This window comes from Pseudophryne corroboree, chromosome 6 (assembly GCF_028390025.1).
Source record: "Pseudophryne corroboree isolate aPseCor3 chromosome 6, aPseCor3.hap2, whole genome shotgun sequence".
Classification (NCBI taxonomy): domain Eukaryota; kingdom Metazoa; phylum Chordata; class Amphibia; order Anura; family Myobatrachidae; genus Pseudophryne; species Pseudophryne corroboree.
The window spans coordinates 270,453,748-270,475,932 of NC_086449.1; the positions used below are offsets into that span (position 1 = coordinate 270,453,748).

The 22,185-nt window shown below is 45.3% G+C and overlaps 1 protein-coding gene across 10 annotated transcripts in view; it reads left to right on the plus strand.

Moving 5' to 3' along the window:
- FAM227B (family with sequence similarity 227 member B) overlaps positions 1-22,185 on the plus strand; it is a 1,159,103-nt gene that overhangs the window by 168,937 nt on the left and 967,981 nt on the right. For 9 of the 10 annotated variants that reach the window (XM_063926021.1, XM_063926017.1, XM_063926019.1 and 6 more), the window contains one exon: positions 10,923-10,961. The exons of the other annotated variant lie outside the window; for it this stretch is intronic. In XM_063926021.1, the coding sequence (XP_063782091.1) occupies positions 10,923-10,961 (39 nt within the window). The remainder of the gene's footprint in view (positions 1-10,922; positions 10,962-22,185) is intronic. 10 annotated transcript variants of the gene reach the window in all.

Genomic DNA, 22,185 nt, shown 5'->3' on the forward strand with positions numbered 1-22,185 from the left:
ATCCCTGGTTATACAAGATGCTTACCTGCATATGCCTATTGCCATATAGCATCAGCAATGTCTGCGGTTTGCTATTGGCAACCTTCACTATCAATTCCAGGCTCTGCCGTTCGGATTGGGCATGGCCACTCGGGTCTTCACCAAGGTTATGGCCATGATGACGGCTCATCTCCGTCACCAGGGAGTCCGGTTCCTGTCGTATCTGGACGATTTGCTGCTTCTGGCAAACTCCCACGATGTCCTCCTCAGTCATCTACAACTGGCGGTAAACTTCCTACAAGCCCACGGGTGGCTCATCAACTGGAAGAAGTCCTCGCTGGTCCCTGCTTGGAGCATGGTGCACCTGGGGGCACTACCGGACATACACAGTCAACGGCTGTTTCTGTCTCCAGAGAAGGTCCTGAAAGTTCAGGACAGGATTAGATACTTCCTTACTCGCCCAAGAGTGTCAGTACACTCAGTGTTGCAAGTACTAGGCCTCATGGTGTCGGCTTTCGACGTGGTAGAGTACGCTCAATTCCATTCCCGCCCTCTACAGAGGTTAATTCTTTCCAAGTGGGATGGCCTGCCTCATTGGATCACATGATCTCCTTGGCTCCAGAGGTTCGCCTGTCACTGACCTGGTGGCTACAGGACCAGCAGTTCAGCAGGGGCCGTCCCTTCTGGACCCCCAACTGGGTCCTACTGACTACGGACGCCAGTCTGAAGGGTTGGGAGCACGGTGTTGGAGCAACACTCTTTCCAGCAATCACTCCTCCTGATAAACATTCTGGAATTGCGGCCAGTGTTCAATACTTTGTCTCTCGCCCTGCTTCTGATACAGAACACGCCTGTTCAAGTACGATCAGACCACGCCATCACGGTGGCATACAAAAACCATCAGGGCGACACTCGAAGCCGCATGGCAATGATGAAAGTGTCAAAAATCTTTCATTGGGCGGAACGCCTTTTGCCGGCAATATCGGCAGTGTTCATTCCGGGAGTCCTCAACTGGGAAGGTGATTTCCTCAGTCTTCATGACATGCACGCCGGAGAGTGGAGCATTTATCAGGAAGTATTTAAACTCCTAGTGAACAAGTGGGGCCTACCAGATATAGACCTGATGGCGTCTCGACACAATCACAAAGTTCCGGTCTTTGGATCAAGAACCAGGAATCCTCAAGCAGAGTTCTGGACGCTATGGCAATTCCATGGAACTTTCGGCTGCCCTACGTGTTCCCTCCAGTGTCACTCCTGCCCAGGGTACTACAGAAGTTCAAACAAGAAGGAGGAATACTACTTCTAGTCGCTCCAGCATGGCCCAGATGGCATTGGTTCTCAGACCTGCAGTGTCTATCGATAGAGCGTCCTCTTCTACTTCTTCAATGCCCATACCTCCTTATTCAGGCCCCTTGTGTCGATCCAGACCTGGCCAGACTGGCTTTGACAGCGTGGCTCTTGTAGCTTTACTCATGAGGGCCAAAGGATTCTCCGAGGCGGTCATCCTAACTATGCTGAAGGCCCGCATACCGGCATCTGCGCGTATTTATTATAGGGTCTAGAATTCTTACACATGGTGTGCTGCTAAGAATTATGATGCTAACAAATTCAGTATTTCCAGACATCTGGCTTTTTTGTAACAAGGTCTGGATTTAGGAGTTTGTCTGGCCTCTCTCAAGGTTCACATATCTGCCTTGTCAGTGTGGTTTCAGAGAAAAATTGTGTCTATACCTGATGTTCATACATTCACTCAGGGCGTACTGCGGATTCAACCTCCCTATGTCCCTCCTGTGGCTCCATGGGATTTGTCTGTTGTCCTGAATACCCTGCAAGAGTCTCCATTTGAACCTCTTAAGTGAGTGGACCTTAAACGACTTACAGCCAAGGTCCTGTTTCTGCTGGCTATTGCCTCTGCTAGAAGGGTGTCAGACTTCGGAGCTTTGTCCTGTCGTCTACTCTTTTTGATATTTAAGTCACCCTGGTTATTTACCTAAGGTGGTGTCCTCTTTTCACCTTAATCAAGAGATTGTGGTTCCAACCTTCATCTATTCTGAATTGTCCTCCAAAGAACGGTCTTTAATAATAATAATAAGAAACGGCTGCGCAAAAGTGGAAGAACAACCACCAATGGCTAATGGGCAATAATTAATGATAAGAGCTGACGTAGAAAAAGAAAAGATTTATTATGTTAATAACATTAATTAAGACATTCGGAGTCTACATATAAAATGCAATAAAAAACACATGAAAATAAAATTAAATATGTCAACACCTAGATCATAAGATGTATGTGCTGTAAATTCTCAATCTGCTTATTGAGAATGGGAACCACAGAGTTCAGAATTGATGTGATTGGAATGTCCACAGTTCCAGATAAACAGCCGATCAGTGTGTGGCTGATGATAGATGTCTTCAGAGATTTTCACAGGCAGGTGGGCAAATGAATAATTAAATTATGGTTACCTTCTCCTAGGGCTGGTCCGTACCGAGCGTCCTCGGTATTGCGGTCCTGCAATGCCCAGTGTCCGTCTGCGCGGCGAGGAGATGACTGTGCGGTAACCAGGCAACCAGCGGTAAAGAATGTAGTTTCAGCCGCGTTCTAAGAGAAGATGTCAGCAGCCGTGCACAGGGCCGATGCGTGGGGCTGAAAGACCGGATGGCTTACGGGCAATTCACTGCCTGATATATGGTGGTCTCTCCAATATAATGAAAGGAGTAGCTGGTGTAGAACCAGGATTTCTGTGGCTCAGTGTGCGGCTTGCTACCTAATAGGTAGAATGATCCAGGTGTGCAGAGAGGCGGGGTCCTGACGTGTTTCGTCACAGATCATGTGACTTTGTCAAAGGTATAGGATTCAACCTCCCTATGTCCCTCCTGTGGCTCCATGGGATTTGTCTGTTGTCCTGAATACCCTGCAAGAGTCTCCATTTGAACCTCTTAAGTGAGTGGACCTTAAATGACTTACAGCCAAGGTCCTGTTTCTGCTGGCTATTGCCTCTGCTAGAAGGGTGTCAGACTTCGGAGCTTTGTCCTGTCGTCTACTCTTTTTGATATTTAAGTCACCCTGGTTATTTACCTAAGGTGGTGTCATCTTTTCACCTTAATCAAGAGATTGTGGTTCCAACCTTCATCTATTCTGAATTGTCCTCCAAAGAACGGTCTTTGATTGTGGTACGGGCTCTCCATATATATGTGGAGAGGACTGCCTCTATCAGGAAGTCAGATACCCTCTTTGTACTGTTTGGTTTCCAGAAACGTGGCTGGCCTGCGAATAAGCTAACCTTGGCCAGATGGATCAGAATGGTGATTGCACAAGCTTATGCGCAGGCTGGACTCCCAGCTCCTGCTGCTATTAAAGCCCATTCTACTCTACTCTGTTGGACCCTATTGGGCGGCCCGTCGTGGCTCGTCCGCAGAACAATTGTGCAAGGCGGCTACGTGGTCCTCAGTGAACACGTTTATTAGGTTCTATGCCTTTGATACTTCTGCCTCCCAGGATGCTTCCTTTGGACGCCGGGTTCTCATACCCGCTTAGGTGCGTCCCCTCCCTTGAGGAACTGCTTTAGGACATCCCCGATGTATTCCATGTGGAACACAATGTACTCTGCTGCAGAAAAGGAGATTTATGGTAGACTTACCATGGTTAAATCTCTTTCTGTGAGATACACTGCGTTCCACAGGGCGCCCACCCTGATGCACTTAGTTTCTTTGTTTTTGTATGGCATTAGCCGCTAGTCCCGTCTCCTGTTGTGAGAACGTGGTTCTATGTGATTAACATCTGCCTTCTCTTTTGCCTGCTTCTGCTTTGGACTGGTTAACAAAACTGAGCTCACAGTGCCTGGAGGCGAGGTTATAGAGAGGCCCCGCAATGCATTCTGGGACAGCCTAAAGCTTTAGCCTGTTGGTGCCTCTGGATCAAGATGTATTCCCTGTGGAACCCAGTGTACCTCGCAGAAAGAGATTTAACCATGGTAGAGTAAGTCTACCATAAATCTCCTTTTCCCATCATCCCTTAAGCCAGTGGAACGCACGCCATGCGTGTCACTAGCCATGCTTCCTCCTTAGTGCTGGGTATTATTGGCTCTATCTGCCACCTTACTTCCGTCTTCTGGAGTGCAGAGCATCACTTGTTTGCGCTCCAGAGGACTCTTCCTGTATCTCAGTGACGGGTGTTGTGTGGACCACATGGCATCGCTTGTCTGCGCTCTGCCCCGGTACTTCCGGTGTCACGCACCTCTGTTGCTATAGTAACCAGATATAATATCTGGTATGTGGAACGCATGTTCTTTTAGGCATGCGTTCCCTCATATTAAGTATGCGCTGTGCATCAGGCACTGTAATGATTTTTAATCTAAAGGGGACTGTTTTTATTAATATGTACATAATAGTTTATAACTAATGTTTGTATATATATATAAATTATTAAATATTTATTAAGTATGATTTGCATAGATTTTTATTTGATATATATTAATTGTATGTATATAAATACATTTAATTACATATTAATTATAATATATTAATGTATTTATTATGTATATATTTCTTTCATCTTCATGTACTCTATTTTTGTATAATAAAAAATATTAATAGAGAAAAAAATAATAAAAACAAATTAATAAAAAATAAAAAAGAATAAGGTTCTCAATCATATGAACTTATAAGTGATAATAGTGTATCTCAATTTACTAGTCTCAAATAGGTTATTAAGTGTCTTAATATTTAGTGTCTACTGTTTTTGTGACTAGTTATTTTTGTGAATACTTTTTTTGTTTTACAAACCACATATATCAAAAATATAAAATATATATATATATATATATATATATATATATATATATATATATAATATATACATCATCAGTCCACCGATATCAAAATATATACAAATTGGTATAGATCCCTTAGTAAATCGTTATATTAATAACAGATGTAAGATGCCCTGATATAGAAAGGTCATAGATATACAGTATATAGGAAAAAGGATGCATTAATATAATTATTTCAAAAATGTATGGCTATAATAATACAATATCTATAGAAATGATACTACATCTATCCCCTCATTTAAACCGTGTGGGGAAAGAGTGTTGAGCATATAGATCCAAAAGGTATCTCTCCTAGAGAGGTGTAGTTCCCTATTACCTCCTTTAGGGTTTATTTTGATATGCTCTATCATTGTAAATTTGAAATCATTAGTATTGGAACTATGTTTTTCTTCAAAATGTCTAGGCAAGCTACAGTATGTGTATTAAACTTATTTTTGATATTTCTAAGATGTTCCTGGATGCGTATTTTTGTGCATCTGGTGGTTTTTCCTATATACATTAAGTTACAGGTACAGGTTATCTTGTAAACCACAAATGTTGTATTACATGTAACTACATTTTTAGTGGTGAATGTAAAAGATTTGTTCCAGCTGCAATATACAGAAATAAAAGCACAGTTCTACACAGCTCTCTAAAAGAAAAAAAAATCATCACAATCAGCGATAGAGTTGGGACACACAGCACTATATTTTTTTTTTACAATCAGTGATATCACTATGTCATTGCAGGTGTCAGTCACCTGCCTCCACTGCTCTGTTGGCACAGTGGTATCGCCTGTTGTTACCATGTACATGAGCTAAAGTTCAATTCCCACAAAGGACAGACCTGAATTGTATATCTGTGTAAAAAGTAGCATTCACAGCTTTTTTCTATTTTTTTCCAAAACAAGCTCTGTCGTTCTTCATATACAGACTCAGATTGCACACATATATACAGTCAAAATTAGAAAAAAGCTATGGATGCTACTTTTTACATGGATACATAATGCAAGTGTGGCTTTTCAAATGACAAGTCTTACCTTTATGAGAATGCATTTACTGTAATTCTTCCTCAGCCTGCCCAGTGCTTTAATAGGCAGCCTCCCGCATCCCAATCCCATCCCCTGTGAGATTTGTGATTTCATGGACTGTGTGTACTGCTTGGTAAATGACAGCATGAGCCATTCAATTACATACAGTAGTGTACCGATCTTGTTGTGTTTTATAAATCAGTACACCCAGTAAGTCTCACAGATTTGGGGATTGGGGCTGGGGGAGGCTGCATATTGAAGCAATTGGGATGGCCCTGGAAGAACTAAAGTAAACTCAGTCTCATAATAATAAGACTCTTGTAATTTGAAAAGTCACACTTGTATATCTGTGTAAAGAGTAGCATTCACAGCTTTTTTTCTAATTTTGACTGTATATCTGTGTGCATGTCTGAGTCTGTATACGAAGCACGACAGAGCTTGTTTTGGGAAAATTTAAAAAAAAAGTGAGATTGGCCAGCATCCCACACCTCCGGCAAACTCGGACCCTTTTACATATGCCCCGTAGTCCACAGTAAAGTCCACTTCAAAATCCTTGTGGTATTTTGACCGCAATAAATGTTAGTAGTCCAGTACATATCCAATTCAACACAGAAATGGTGTATTTCTGGTCTTCTCACCAAAACATATATGGGGGTTATTCAGAATTGTTAGCAAACCAAAGAAACACAGTAATGGGCAAAACCATGTTGCACTGCAGGTGGGGCAGGTATAACATGTGCAGAGAGATTTAGATTTGGGTGGGTTATATCATTTCTGTACGTGGTAAATACTGTCTGCTTTATGTTTACACTGCAATTTAGATTTCAGTTTGAACACACCCCACCCAAATCTAATTTTCTATGCACATGTTATATCTGCCCCACCTGCAGTGCAACATGGCTTTGCCCATTAGTATGCTTTTTTTGTTTGCAAACAACTCTGAATAACCCCCATAATCAGGAGACATAATTGCAACTCATTTTTTCAGGACATTACTGGTAAATGGAGGGGGGATATAAACAGCAAGAATAATAAGTGGCAAGAAATGAATAGAGGCCAAGATAAATACATGTCGTCCCAAGGGGTCAATCTGACCTTTCTCAGAACTAAGGGAGTATTATGCCTGTTTTACCAATGTGTGATAAATAAACATTGTAGATTGAACTGTCATTCCAGGTTAAACTTGAACATGGTCACTTATAAGAAAAACAAAACTAGATAAATTTTAGTTATAACATGAACAGAACGGAGGATTCCGTCTGACAATATTTCCAAATTGTATCATGGTTAAGATGAAAACCTTTTTGCATTGGGTCAATTTTATGTGCCAGTAACATGTTTATACTGTATATGGTTTTAACATTACATTTAAAATTATAAATGTATTTTATTATCATTTATTTATTAACTGTTCTTATATACTGTAGCACAGCATATTCAGTGGGGCTTTACAATTGGGAATAAAACAGTAATAAAACAAGACTGGGTAATAACAGGCAGGCATAGAGGTACTGTAAGAAGGCTCTGCTTGCAAGTTTACAATCTGTATAGAATTAGACATTGATACAGAAGGATAAGTGCTGTCACAAATCTGAGACTTAAGGTGTGTACACACGGTGAGATCTTTGCTTTTGATTTTGACTATATAGTCAAAATCGCAAGGAAAGTTAGTGCAAATCGCAAGGTGTTAGCCAACTTGCGATCCCATTTCGATCTTGATGCGCACTCCCGCGGGGTTGGTATCGCAAGGCTAGATAGACTGTGTAGGCAGGTCAATCTTGACTATATAGTGTACAATCTAGTACAAAGTATAGTCAAAAGTGGCATTTAGCCAATTTGTACATAGTCAAAATCGAAAGTACAGATAGTCAAAATCGCTGCTTCTGGGCTCTGGGGGAGGTCAAGGGATATCGTATAGTCAATATCTCACCATGTGTGTGTACCTTTAGCCCCACTTACCGTACTTGGTGCTGCCACATGATTGTACTCCATACATCCCCAGTGTCACAGCATCAACCCAGGTCTCCACAGCACATGTGAAACAAACAAGCTGGCTGCTTGGGCGCAAGCATGTTGGATTTCCCTGTGTGACTTTCCAGTTGGTTCCCTTTGCTGCAGCCGTCCTCACATGAACCTTGCAATTTATGGACTTCCAATGCTGCCTATTTAAACCCCTTCAAATCTCTTCCTGAGATAGTTCCTGGTCCCCAGGCTTCAGACTTTCTTGTGATGTTCCTGTCATTGCTATTATGCTTCTGTGTCTGACCAACTACAGTTTACCACCTGTCATCTGTATCCTGCAAAGCATTACCTGCATTGTCAGCATTTCAAGCAGTGCTGAAAGTAGGGTGGTATGGGGTGGTACAGAGTACCATTAAGAAATATGGTGGAGGTACTCAGTACCACCAGCCCACAGCTGGGGCATAATTTATAAGAGACATTTTTGTGTGTGGGACATAAAATGGTGATAGTGGCATAACCAGTGTCGGACTCGGGCATGTAGGGCCCACCGGGGGAATGCAGTTGTAGGGGCCCATTTTAGGGGTGTGGCCAGTCTGCAGAGGGTGTGTGTGTGTGTGGGGGGGGTGGGGGGGGGGGGTGTCCTGCCACCTTATTGGTTTGACTAACCATTACAGAGTGCAACTTTTGGGCCCATTCATAAATATATACAGTAAATTCAGCTGCTGCATGCATGATAATGTACCAGATTAATAACAAATTAATAACCACAATGCACTGTAGAAAATACACAATAGTCCAGTATAAGGTAACATATGTATAATGTATAATTCAAGTGCACAGTCTGGAACCTGATTCTTAGAGCAGAAGGTGGGCCCCCAGGCAGTGGCGCCCACCGGTGGTTTCCCCTGTACCCCTGTGGGCCAGTCCGAGCCTGGGCATAACTGTGTGCGGCATAATATGTAATAGGCATTACGGTGTGTGGTATAATATGTAAGGCATTACAGTGTATGGAATAATGTTTAATGGGCATTATGGTGTGAGGCATAATGTGACCACGCCCATTTTTACTATCAGTACCACTAAGAAAGAAATTCTACTTGCACCACTGATTTCAAGCATTAGCTGTATTTCCAATATTACCTGGATTACTAGTATTTTCAGTATTACCTGCATTACCAGCATTTCCTGTTGATGCTGCAGTACGATCATTAACTGCTCCTCAGAACCTCTCATTATCTCCAGCCTTCATTGTCTGCCATATCCACGTAAGGAGTGCTGGTTCCAGGTCTGTGGTCAGTGTGGGGGTTCAGGGTTCTAGCCAGTACTGTACCTTTGTTACTGACTTCTCAGTCACTGGGCGGTATTCAATTCTTTTCACCCCCTTCCACACCCGTTCTGTTTCTGCTGACAGGTGTGGTATAATCATTTCAGCTCACTACCCCTGGGGTAGCAAGGGCACCCAACCCTTTATGGAGATAAACCTGATTACTATGGGTGCGATATGTGTGATAACGGGTATCACTGTAGAAAGGAGATTGGACGTGATATATCATTTGAATACCGCCAACTGAGTTCCAAAACCGGGTTCCAGTTCCAGGCTTGGGTCAGAGCAGTCCCAGGTTGAGAGTTGCAGCAGCATCAATCCTGGTTACATTAGAATCTGGGGACAGATGTATTAAGCCTGGAGAAGGGATAGAGCAATGATAAGTGCAAGGTGATAACGCACCAGCCAATCAGCTCCTGTCATTTTTCAAATCTGTAACGATTGGCCGGTGCGTTATCACCTTGCATCTATCACTTCTCCAGGCTTAATACATCTGCCCCCAGATTTCTTGTCTGAGTCTTGAGTTCTAACTCTTCGGGTACGATACTGTCCTGAGTCCCTTGTGGCGTTTCCTGAGTTCCCACAGTGGTTGTTTATGGGTAGGATAATTTATGGAATTTATGTGGGTGGTTCTGGAATTAGATAAGCTTGCCTGAAGAGGTGAAGATTTGGTAAGCTTGCCTGAAGAGATGAAACTATTATTGTATGCAGGAGGGCATTTCACAGTGTGGGTGCAGCCCAAATAAAGTCCTGTGACATATGTAACATTTTTCTGTAAATGTTTCCTTTTTATTGCCTTTTTCTATCTAATCCAAATGATATATGATTGGCCATCATACTTAATCTGGGAAAACACCTTGCCAATTTGACAGCAGATCCGCCGTCACGCTGATAGAGTGGCTGATGTGGGTAAGTATATACACTTAAAGATCATCCGCTCGATGTGTCGTCCTGACATCACAGCTGGGTTGGCAATTGAATTTGCCTGCCCGTCTGGGACATCAGTCCTTGCAGTAATATATCTTCAGATGGGTGATCTTCAGTATGCCGACTGACGGGATCCCTGCGCACAGTATACCGGCGCCGGGATTCCGACAGCCGGCATACCGACACTTATTCTCCCTCTTGGGGGTCCACGACCCCCCTGGAGGGAGAATAAAATAGCGTGGTGCGCGTAGCATGGCGAGCGCAGCGAGCCCGCAAGGGGCTCATTTGCACTCGCCACACTGTCTGTAAGCTGGCGGTCGGGCTCCCGGCGCCGGTATGCTGGTCGCCGGGAGCCCGACCGCCGGCATATCGTAGTGAACCCCTTCAGATATATCTGCCATCGGCTGTGCTCACAGCCATGTAAAATGTCTGTGAACAATGTCGTGTACACACCCGCCAACTGCCTCGCTATATATAGGCTGTTGGCTCAAATGGCTGATATATCGCCTAGCCCTAGAGTGTACCCAGTATTGTCCTTGGAATGCCTGCCAAAAACCTTTTTAGTTGCAGAATAAGTTTTTGTTTCTCATAGTCACTTTATGGTATGTTTCTCTTGTGTGGATATTCAAGATTGCTCCGTTGAATGTCAAAGTAATGGGTCACACACGGTGCGATTTTGAATCCATTCAAAAAGTGTGACTCCATCCAATCGCTACTTGTGGTGGAGCGTCTTAGCTATGCTAAGCATTTTATGCCAAATGAAGCAAAAAGGGAAAGATGTATGCGGACACATCTGTATATGTAGTTTTCAGGAATGTCCTCCATTAGGCATGTTCCTGTTTTATAAGACTGTTAATTGAGTTTTCACATACTGTATGTGTCTACATTTTAGGCCCAGGCCAGAAACAGACATAAAGAAAAGTACGTTGAGGTAAGATATTTCATTAGATAACATTTTAGTTAAAAAGTTTACAATATCATAATGTTTGCTTCACTGACTTTTGAGTTGTCCTTGTTCTGTGCCAGTTTTATACTGTACTATATAGGTTTAGCTAGCTGATCTTCCACATGTAGTCAGATGGGCGTGCCTCCATGGGGATCACCATTGTTACACCATTTTGTTGGTTAAGGCATCAATGGAAGGGCCTGCCCAGTTTTCCTTAGTGTCATATAAATAATGTAACCCTTTTTTTCTTACGTCCTAGAGGATGCTGGGGACTCCGTAAGGACCATGGGTATAGACGGGCTCCGCAGGAGACATGGGCACTATAAAGAACTTTAGAATGGGTGTGCACTGGCTCCTCCCTCTATGCCCCTCCTCCAGACCTCAGTTAGATCCTGTGCCCAGAGGAGACTGAGTGCATTACAGGGAGCTCTCCTGAGTTTCTCTGAAAAAATAATTTTGTTAGGTTTTTTATTTTCAGGGAGCACTGCTGGCAACAGGCTCCCTGCATCGTGGGACTGAGGAGAGAGAAGCAGACCTACTTAAGTGATAGGCTCTGCTTCTTAGGCTACTGGACACCATTAGCTCCAGAGGGAGTCGTGATGCAGGTCTTCCCTCGCTGTTCGTCCCAGAGCCGCGCCGCCGTCCTCCTCGCAGAGCCGGAAGATAGAAGCCGGGTGAGTATAAGAAGAAAAGAAGACTTCAAGGCGGCAGAAGACTTCAGATCTTCCCTGAGGTAAGCGCGCAGCGGTAACGCTGCGCGCCATTGCTCCCACACAACACACACTTGCAGGCACTGATGGGTGCAGGGCGCAGGGGGGGCGCCCTGGGCAGCAATATAAACCTCTAAGGCTGGCATAGGAGTATTATAGGCTGCGGAGGCAGTAGTTATATAAATCCCCCGCCAGTATTATAAAATTGAGCGGGACCGAAGCCCGCCGCTGGAGGGGGCGGAGCTTGGTCCCACAGCACTAACCAGCCATTTTCTCCACAGAGCACTGCAGAGACGCTGGCTCACCGGACTCTCCCATGCTGAACACGGTGACACAGGGCACTTGTAAGGCGCTGTGAGTGTATTATACATAATTATATAAAAAAGCGCTATATATTCTGGGAATTTGTTTTCCAGTGTCAGTTGGCGCTGGGTGTGTGCTGGCATACTCTCTCTCTGTCTCTCCTAAGGGCCTTATTGGGGGACTATCTCCAGATAAATATCCCTGTGTGTGTGGGGGTGTCGGTACGAGTGTGTCGGCATGTCTGAAGCGGAAGGCTCATCGAAGGAGGAGGTGGAGCAGATGATTGTCGTGTCTCCGTCGGCAACGCCGACACCTGATTGGTTGGACATGTGGAATGTTTTAAATGCAAATGTGACCTAATTGCATAAGAGTTTGGACAAAGCAGAGTCCAGGGAAAAAACAGAGAGTCAATCCATGGCTTTGACTGTGTCACAGGGCCCTTCAGGGTCTCAAAAACGTTCTCTATCCCAAATAGCAGACACTGATACCGACAGGGATTCTGACTCCAGTGTCGACTACGATGATGCGAGGTTACACCCAAGGGTGGCCAAAAGTATTCATTATATGATTATTGCAATAAAAGATGTTTTGCATATCAAAGATGACCCCTCTGTCCCTGACACGAGGGTGCGCATGTATAAGGAAAAGAAACCTGAGGTAACCTTTCCCCTACTCATGAGCTGAACGATTTATTTGAAAAAGCTTGGGAAATTCCAGACAAAAAACTGCAGATTCCCAAGAGGATTCTTATGGCGTATCCTTTCCCTGCACAGGACAGGGTACGGTTGGAATCCTCGCCCAGGGTGGACAAGGCTTTAACACGCTTGTTCAAGAAGGTGGCGCTACCGTCTCCCGACGCGGCAGCCCTCAAGGATCCTGCTGATCGCAGACAGGAAACTACCTTAAAATCTATTTATACACATACGGGGGCTTTACTCAGACCGGCAATAGCATCGGCATGGGTATGTAGCGCGGTTGCAGCTTTGACAGATACCTTGTCAGCTGACATTGATACCCTAGATAGGGATACCATTTTATTGACCTTAGGTCACATTAAAGTAGCAGTCTTATATATGAGAGACGCTCAGAGAGACGTTGGGTTACTAGGTTCAAGAGCCAACACCATGGCGATTTCTGCTAGGCGAGCCCTGTGGACCCGCCAATGGACGGCGGATGCCGACTCAAAGAAGCATATGGAGGTTTTACCTTACAAAGGTGAAGTTTTATTTGGGGAAGGTCTCGCGGACCTGGTTTCCACAGCTACCGCAGGTAATTCTACTTTTTTGCCTTTTGTTCCCCCACAGCAAAAGAAAACTCCACAATATCAGATGCAGTCCTTTCGGTCGCATAAGTCCAGAAGAGGTCGGGGCTCATCCTTCCTCGCCAGAGGTAAGGGTAGAGGGAAAAGAGCGCCTGCTTCGGCTAGCTCCCAGGAACAGAACTCCTCCCCGGCTTCTACTAAATCCACCGCATGACGCTGAGGCTCCACTGAGGGAGTCCGCACCAGTGGGGGCACGTCTTCGACTCTTCAGCCAGGTCTGGGTTCTGTCAGACCTTGGGCGATGGAAATTGTATCCCTGGGCTACAAACTAGAATTCGAAGAGGTGCCTCCTCGCCGATTTTTCAAATCGCCCTTGCCAGCTTCTCCCCCAGAGAGGGAAGTAGTGTTAGCTGCAATTCAAAAGCTGTGTCAATACCAAGTGATTGTCACGGTTCCCCTAGTCCAACAGGGAAAAGGGTACTATTCAACCCTGTTCGTGGTCCCGAAGCCGGATGGCTCGGTCAGACCCATTTTAAATCTGAAATCCCTAAACCTGTACTTGAAAAGGTTCAAATTCAAGATGGAATCGCTCCGGGCAGTGATCTCCAGTCTGGAAGGGGGGGATTTTATGGTGCCACTGGACATAAAGGATGCATACCTTCATGTCCCCATATATCCTCCTCATCAGGAGTACCTGAGATTTGCTGTACAGGACTGTCATTACCAGTTTCAGACGTTGCCGTTTGGGCTTTCCACGGCCCCGAGGATTTTCACCAAGGTGATGGCGGAGATGATGGTGCTCCTGCGCAGGCAGGGAGTCACAATTATCCCATACTTGGACGATCTCCTGATAAAAGCGAGATCGAGAGATCAATTGCTGAAAAGCGTGTCACTCTCCCTGAGAGTGCTACAACAGCACGGTTGGATTCTAAATCTGCCAAAGTCGCAATTGATTCCAACGACTCGACTATCATTCCTAGGCATGATTCTGGACACGGAACAGAAGAGGGTTTTTCTCCCAATGGAAAAAGCCCAGGACCTCCAGAACATGGTCAGAGACCTGCTAAAACCAAAAAGAGTGTCGGTTCATCAATGCACTCGAGTTCTGGGAAAAATGGTGGCAGCCTACGAGGCCATCCCCTTCGGCAGGTTTCATGCGAGGACATTTCAGTGGGACCTTCTGGACAAGTGGTCGGGGTCCCATCTACAAATACATCAGAAGATAAGCCTGTCCCCCAGGGCCAGGGTGTCTCTCCTGTGGTGGCTGCAGAGTGCTCACCTTCTAGAGGGTCGCAGATTCGGCATTCAAGACTGGGTTCTGATAACCACGGACGCGAGCCTCCGAGGATGGGGAGCAGTCACACAAGGAAGGAATTTTCAGGGACTGTGGTCAAGCCAGGAGGCTTGTCTACACATCAACATACTGGAATTGAGGGCCATATACAACGGCCTACGACAAGCGGAGAATCTTCTTCGCGACCTACCGGTTCTGATTCAATCAGACAACGTCACAGCAGTGGCTCATGTAAACCGCCAAGGCGGGACAAGGAGCAGAGTGGCAATGGCGGAAGCTACCAGGATTCTGTGTTGGGCAGAAAATCACGTAAGCGCTCTGTCAGCAGTATTCATTCCGGGAGCGGACAACTGGGAAGCAGACTTCCTCAGCAGACACTATCTCCATCCAGGAGAGTGGGGACTTCATCAAGAAGTCTTTGCAGAGATAACAAGTCTTTGGGGACTTCCTCAAATAGTCATGATGGCATCACGCCTCAACAAGAAGCTTCGGAGGTATTGTGCCAGGTCAAGGGACCCTCAGGCAGTAGCGGTGGACGCCCTGGTGATACCATGGGTGTTTCAGTCGGTCTATATGTTTCCTTCTCTTCCTCTCATCTCAAAAATATTGGGAATCATAAGACGATAAAGAGTACAGACAATACTCATTGTTCCAGATTGGCCTCGAAGGGCCTGGTTTTCAGATCTTCAGGAGATGCTCACAGAAGATCCATGGCCTCTTCCTCTCAGGGAGGACCTGTTGCAGCAGGGACCCTGCGTGTTTCAAGACTTACCGCTGTTACGTTTGACGGCATGGCGGTTGAACACCGAATCCTAGCGGGGAAGGGTATTCTGGAAGAAGTCATCCGTACTCTGATAAAGGCTAGGAAGGAAGTGACGGCGAAATATTATCACCGTATCTGGAGGAAGTATGTATCTTGGTGTGAAGCCAAGAATGCTCCTATGGAAGGTTTCCACTTGGGCCGTTTTCTCCACTTTCTACAGACAGGAGTGGATATGGGCCTAAAGCTAGGCTCCATTAAGGTACAGATTTCGGCCCTATCTATATTCTTCCAGAAGGAATTGGCTTCTCTCCCAGAAGTCCAAACTTTTGTAAAGGGAGTGCTACACATCCAACCTCCTTTTGTGCCCCCAGTGGCACCATGGGACCTTAACGTGGTGTTACATTTCCTAAAATCTCTTTGGTTTGAACCTCTTCAAAAAGTTGAATTAAAGTTTCTAACTTGGAAAGTGGTCATGTTGTTGGCCTTGGCATCTGCAAGGCGGGTGTCCGAATTGGCGGCCTTATCTCATAAGAGCCCCTATCTCATTTTCCATGAGGAAAGAGCAGAGTTGAGGACTCGTCCTCAATTTTTGCCTAAGGTAGTGTCATCGTTTCATATGAACCAACCTATTGTGGTGCCTGTGGCTACGGGAGACTTGGAGGATTCCAAATCCCTTGATGTGGTCAGGGCCTTAAAAATTTACGCAGCCAGGACGACTCGGGTTAGGAAAACAGAGGCACTGTTTGTCCTGTATGCAGCCAACAAGGTTGGCACAGTGGCACTCCTGCTTCTAAGCAGACTATTGCTCGCTGGATCTGTAACACGATTCAGCAGGCTCATTCTACGGCTGGATTGCCGTTACCAAATTCAGTAAAGGCCCATTCCACTAGGAAGGTGGGCTCTTCTTGGGCGGCTGCCCGAGGCGTCTCGGCCTTGCAGCTTTGCCGAGCAGCTACTTGGTCGGGTTCAAACACTTTTGCAAAATTCTACAAGTTTGATACCCTGGCTGAGGAGGACCTCATGTTTGCTCAATCGGTGCTGCAGAGTCATCCGCACTCTCCCGCCCGGTTTGGAGCTTTGGTATAATCCCCATGGTCCTTACGGAGTCCCCAGCATCCTCTAGGACGTAAGAGAAAATAAGATTTTAAACCTACCGGTAAATCTTTTTCTCTTAGTCCGTAGAGGATACTGGGCGCCCGTCCCAGTGCGGACATATTTCTGCATGACTTGTATATAGTTTTTGCTTACATAAGGGTTATGTTACAGTTAAGATCGGTCGTTGGCTGATACTGTTTTGTTCATACTGTTAACTGGTTGCGTATATTCCAGGTTATATGGTGTGGATGGTGTGGGCTGGTATGAATCTTGCCCTTGGATTAACAAAAATCCTTTCCTCGTACTGTCCGTCTCCTCTGGGCACAGTTTCTCTAACTGAGGTCTGGAGGAGGGGCATAGAGGGAGGAGCCAGTGCACACCCATTCTAAAGTTCTTTATAGTGCCCATGTTTCCTGCGGAGCCCGTCTATACCCATGGTCCTTACGGAGTCACCAGCATCCTCTACGGACTAGGATAAAAAAATTTACCGGTTGGTTTAAAATCTTATTTTTACAGTCCAAGATCTGTAACTGTGCTTTGATTAACAATCCTGGTGATAGGGCGCTGGGATTTGGTATTCAGACGCAGGGGCCGATTCAGAGATGACTGCTGATGCAACACGCACAGCAATTTGCCTCTATTGGCAAACTGTGCATGTGCAGCGGCCACATCGCACCTGTGCAATCTTACACATTGCATCCCGGAAAAATGCGGCCACAATATGATTGACATCCGCAGTCATTCAAGGGGCGGCAACACGGCATTGGGGGAGCGTGGCAGGCCAGGAGCGTTTTTGGGGTGTCTGTGTGACGTCACACACAGCCACTCTGATTAAAAAAACAATGGTGGCAGACCGACTTACAGCGAATCCAGGCTTGCGGACACATCAGGAAGTGGCCCATCACACATGCTGTGCTGGGTGACCTCCAGCATGTGAGGAGATGGACGCTGTTCTGGCTGCGTATGCAGCAATCTTCGTCCATCTCTAAATAAGGTCCACTCTCCATAGTTCTGAATGGCTAGTTTTCCTTGACAGAAGAAACCATTTTAAAATGGGTATCTACCTAAGTGAGTATCTACCTGAGCATAATAAAATGCTAAAAAAGAAACCCTCCGTTGAATCTTGGTTTAACTGCAATCTTTACTTTTTAATGTTAAGTTTTATCTTTAAAATGTTACATAATGAAGCTTTCTGGATAAGGGGGTTTGTAAATATATAGATATGATTAATTTGTTAGGTGTATATAATGCAAAAAAATGGTGAACTGCTCAATCAGATAGTGATGTCACTCAGGTGCTAAAAGGGAGGGGTAATTCTGTGAAGGAAAAAACAATGGTTCCCTAATGCACACTGAGTGAATAATATTCCTACATAATAGTCAGATAATACGGAGATCTTGGTTGCGTATATCTGCAGATATAGGGTTAAGCCCCCAGGCCGATCGACAAGGCCTCTCCGTCACTGGGGGTCCCTAATATTAGGTATGGGTCCGGGGTGCAGGACCCCATAATGTCGGCACAGGTCGGCTACCCCAGGTCAGCACACAGGTGAGAGTTAATAGGGTTAATAAGAAGCACAGAAGTGCTATGTGAGTGGTGTGATTAAAATAATACAAAAATATATACAAAGTGATAGGGAAACTCATAAGTGTTAATAAAGTGTTAGGGTGTGCCGACCTGAAGCAGCCCAGCGATACCGACACAGGGGCCACCACACCCCACACCCACCCCATAAATAATTCCAAATATGTCTGGGTTGAATTCCCAGTGTAAGGCCACATGGTAATGGCTCCTACAGCATCTGAGAGCCAGCTTACCTGGGGATACCCCTGACTTCCCCCTATGGCAGTCTAGAGTCAGCAATCCCTCCTAATGCTGACCCGTTCATGCCTCTCAATACAATGCAAAAAAATGGTGAACTGCTCAATCAGATAGTGATGTCACTCAGGTGCTAAAAGGGAGGGGTAATTCTGTGAAGGAAAAAACAATGGTTCCCTAATGCACACTGAGTGAATAATATTCCTACATAATAGTCAGATAATACGGAGATCTTGGTTGCGTATATCTGCAGATATAGGGTTAAGCCCCCAGGCCGATCGACAAGGCTATCTTTAAAATGTTACATAATGAAGCTTTCTGGATAAGGGGGTTTGTAAATATATAGATATGATTAATTTGTTAGGTGTATATAACACAGAGACTGTGATATGGTACTAACAAATAATATCTAAAAAGCCCATCAAAAACGTAATAAGTACCCCATACTTACAGAAATTAAAGACACCATAGCACTGTACTTTATTATTATTATTATTATTTTTATATTTTATTTATATGGTGTCACAAGGGATCCACAGCGCCCATTACAGAGTACATAAACAAGTGATGAAAACAAGAAAAAAGCGCTTACCGTTTGAGATAATGCAGGTCATTCCGAGTTGTTCGCTCGCTGACGTTTTTCGAGGCGCAGTGAACAGGTTACTACTGCGCATGCGTATGCCTTCAATGCGCAGGTGCATTGTTCGGGTACAAAGCGTATCGTTGCTGGGCGATGGATTTAACGAAGATTCCATTCGCACAGCCAATCGCAAGGAGATTGACAGGAAGAAGGCGTTTGTGGGTGGCAATTAACCGTTTTCTGGGAGTGTTTGGAAAAAGGCAGGCATGTCCAAGCGTTTGCAGGGCGGGTGTCTGACGTCAATTCCGGTACCGGACAGGCTGAAGTGATCGCAAGGGCTGTGTAAGTCCAGAGCTACTCAGAAACTGCAAAAAACTTTTTTCGTCCCGCTCGGCTGCACATGCGTCCGTACACTTGCAAAGCGAAAATACACTCTCCCGTGGGCGGCGACTATGCGTTTGCACGGCTGATAAAAGTAGCTAGCGAGCGATCAACTCGGAATGACCCCCAATATACTGTAGGACAAGTACAAGGTATATACAGAAAACCAGGTGTTATGTACCATCAAATGCAGTATGGAGTATAAGATAGTTTAAGTAAGAGAAGAAAAGGCACATGAGGGGAGAAGGCCCTGCTCTTTCGAGCTTACAATCTAACAAATCTTTATGGTCTCAACCAAGTTGATAAAGATTAGTAGAGGTAAAGACTAGAGATGAGCGGGTTCGGTTTCTTTGAATCCGAACCCGCACGAACTTCACTTTTTTTTTCACGGGTCCGAGCGACTCGGATCTTCCCGCCTTGCTCGGTTAACCCGAGCGCGCCCGAACGTCATCATGACGCTGTCGGATTCTCGCGAGACTCGGATTCTATATAAGGAGCCGCGCGTCGCCGCCATTTTCACACGTGCATTGAGATTGATAGGGAGAGGACGTGGCTGGCGTCCTCTCCATTTAGATTAGATTTAGAAGAGAGAGAGAGAGAGAGATTGCTGTGATACTGTAGATTAGAAGAGAGTGCAGACAGAGTTTAGTGACTGACGACCACAGTGACCAGTGACCACCAGAGACAGTGCAGTTGTTTGTTTTATTTAATATATCCGTTCTCTGCCTGAAAAAAACGATACACAGTCACACAGTGACTCAGTCTGTGTGCACTGCTCAGCCCAGTGTGCTGCACATCAATGTATTGTATATAAAGCTTATAATTGTGGGGGAGACTGGGGAGCACTGCAGGTTGTTATAGCAGGAGCCAGGAGTACATGATAAATAATATTATATTAAAATTAAACAGTGCACACTTTTGCTGCAGGAGTGCCACTGCCAGTGTGACTAGTGGTGACCAGTGCCTGACCACCAGTATATTAGTAGTATTGTATACTATCTCTTTATCAACCAGTCTATATTAGCAGCAGACACAGTACAGTGCGGTAGTTCACGGCTGTGGCTACCTCTGTGTCGGCACTCGGCAGGCAGTCCGTCCATCCATAATTGTATTATAATATATACCACCTAACCGTGGTTTTTTTTTCATTCTTTATACCGTCGTCATACTAGTTGTTACGAGTATACTACTATCTCTTTATCAACCAGTGTACAGTGCGGTAGTTCACGGCTGTGGCTACCTCTGTGTCGGCACTCGGCAGGCAGTCCGTCCATCCATAATTGTATTATAATATATACCACCTAACCGTGGTTTTTTTTCCATTCTTTATACCGTCGTCATACTAGTTGTTACGAGTATACTACTATCTCTTTATCAACCAGTGTACAGTGCGGTAGTTCACGGCTGTGGCTACCTCTGTGTCGGCACTCGGCAGGCAGTCCGTCCAACCATAATTGTATTATAATATATACCACCTAACCGTGGTTTTTTTTTCATTCTTTATACCGTCGTCATACTAGTTGTTACGAGTATACTACTATCTCTTTATCAACCAGTGTACAGTGCGGTAGTTCACGGCTGTGGCTACCTCTGTGTCGGCACTCGGCAGGCAGTCCGTCCAACCATAATTGTATTATATACCACCTAACCGTGGTTTTTTTTTCATTCTTTATACCGTCGTCATACTAGTTGTTACGAGTATACTACTATCTCTTTATCAACCAGTGTACAGTGCGGTAGTTCACGGCTGTGGCTACCTCTGTGTCGGCACTCGGCAGGCAGTCCGTCCATCCATAATTGTATTATATACCACCTAACCGTGGTTTTTTTATACCACCTAACCGTGGCAGTCCGTCCATAATTGTATACTAGTATCCAATCCATCCATCTCCATTGTTTACCTGAGGTGCCTTTTAGTTCTGCCTATAAAATATGGAGAACAAAAAAGTTGAGGTTCCAAAATTAGGGAAAGATCAAGATCCACTTCCACCTCGTGCTGAAGCTGCTGCCACTAGTCATGGCCGAGACGATGAAATGCCAGCAACGTCGTCTGCCAAGGCCGATGCCCAATGTCATAGTACAGAGCATGTCAAATCCAAAACACCAAATATCAGAAAAAAAAGGACTCCAAAACCTAAAATAAAATTGTCGGAGGAGAAGCGTAAACTTGCCAATATGCCATTTACCACACGGAGTGGCAAGGAACGGCTGAGGCCCTGGCCTATGTTCATGGCTAGTGGTTCAGCTTCACATGAGGATGGAAGCACTCAGCCTCTCGCTAGAAAACTGAAAAGACTCAAGCTGGCAAAAGCACCGCAAAGAACTGTGCGTTCTTTGAAATCCCAAATCCACAAGGAGAGTCCAATTGTGTCGGTTGCGATGCCTGACCTTCCCAACACTGGACGTGAAGAGCATGCGCCTTCCACCATTTGCACGCCCCCTGCAAGTGCTGGAAGGAGCACCCGCAGTCCAGTTCCTGATAGTCAGATTGAAGATGTCAGTGTTGAAGTACACCAGGATGAGGAGGATATGGGTGTTGCTGGCGCTGGGGAGGAAATTGACCAGGAGGATTCTGATGGTGAGGTGGTTTGTTTAAGTCAGGCACCCGGGGAGACACCTGTTGTCCGTGGGAGGAATATGGCCGTTGACATGCCAGGTGAAAATACCAAAAAAATCAGCTCTTCGGTGTGGAGGTATTTCACCAGAAATGCGGACAACAGGTGTCAAGCCGTGTGTTCCCTTTGTCAAGCTGTAATAAGTAGGGGTAAGGACGTTAACCACCTCGGAACATCCTCCCTTATACGTCACCTGCAGCGCATTCATAATAAGTCAGTGACAAGTTCAAAAACTTTGGGTGACAGCGGAAGCAGTCCACTGACCAGTAAATCCCTTCCTCTTGTAACCAAGCTCACGCAAACCACCCCACCAACTCCCTCAGTGTCAATTTCCTCCTTCCCCAGGAATGCCAATAGTCCTGCAGGCCATGTCACTGGCAAGTCTGACG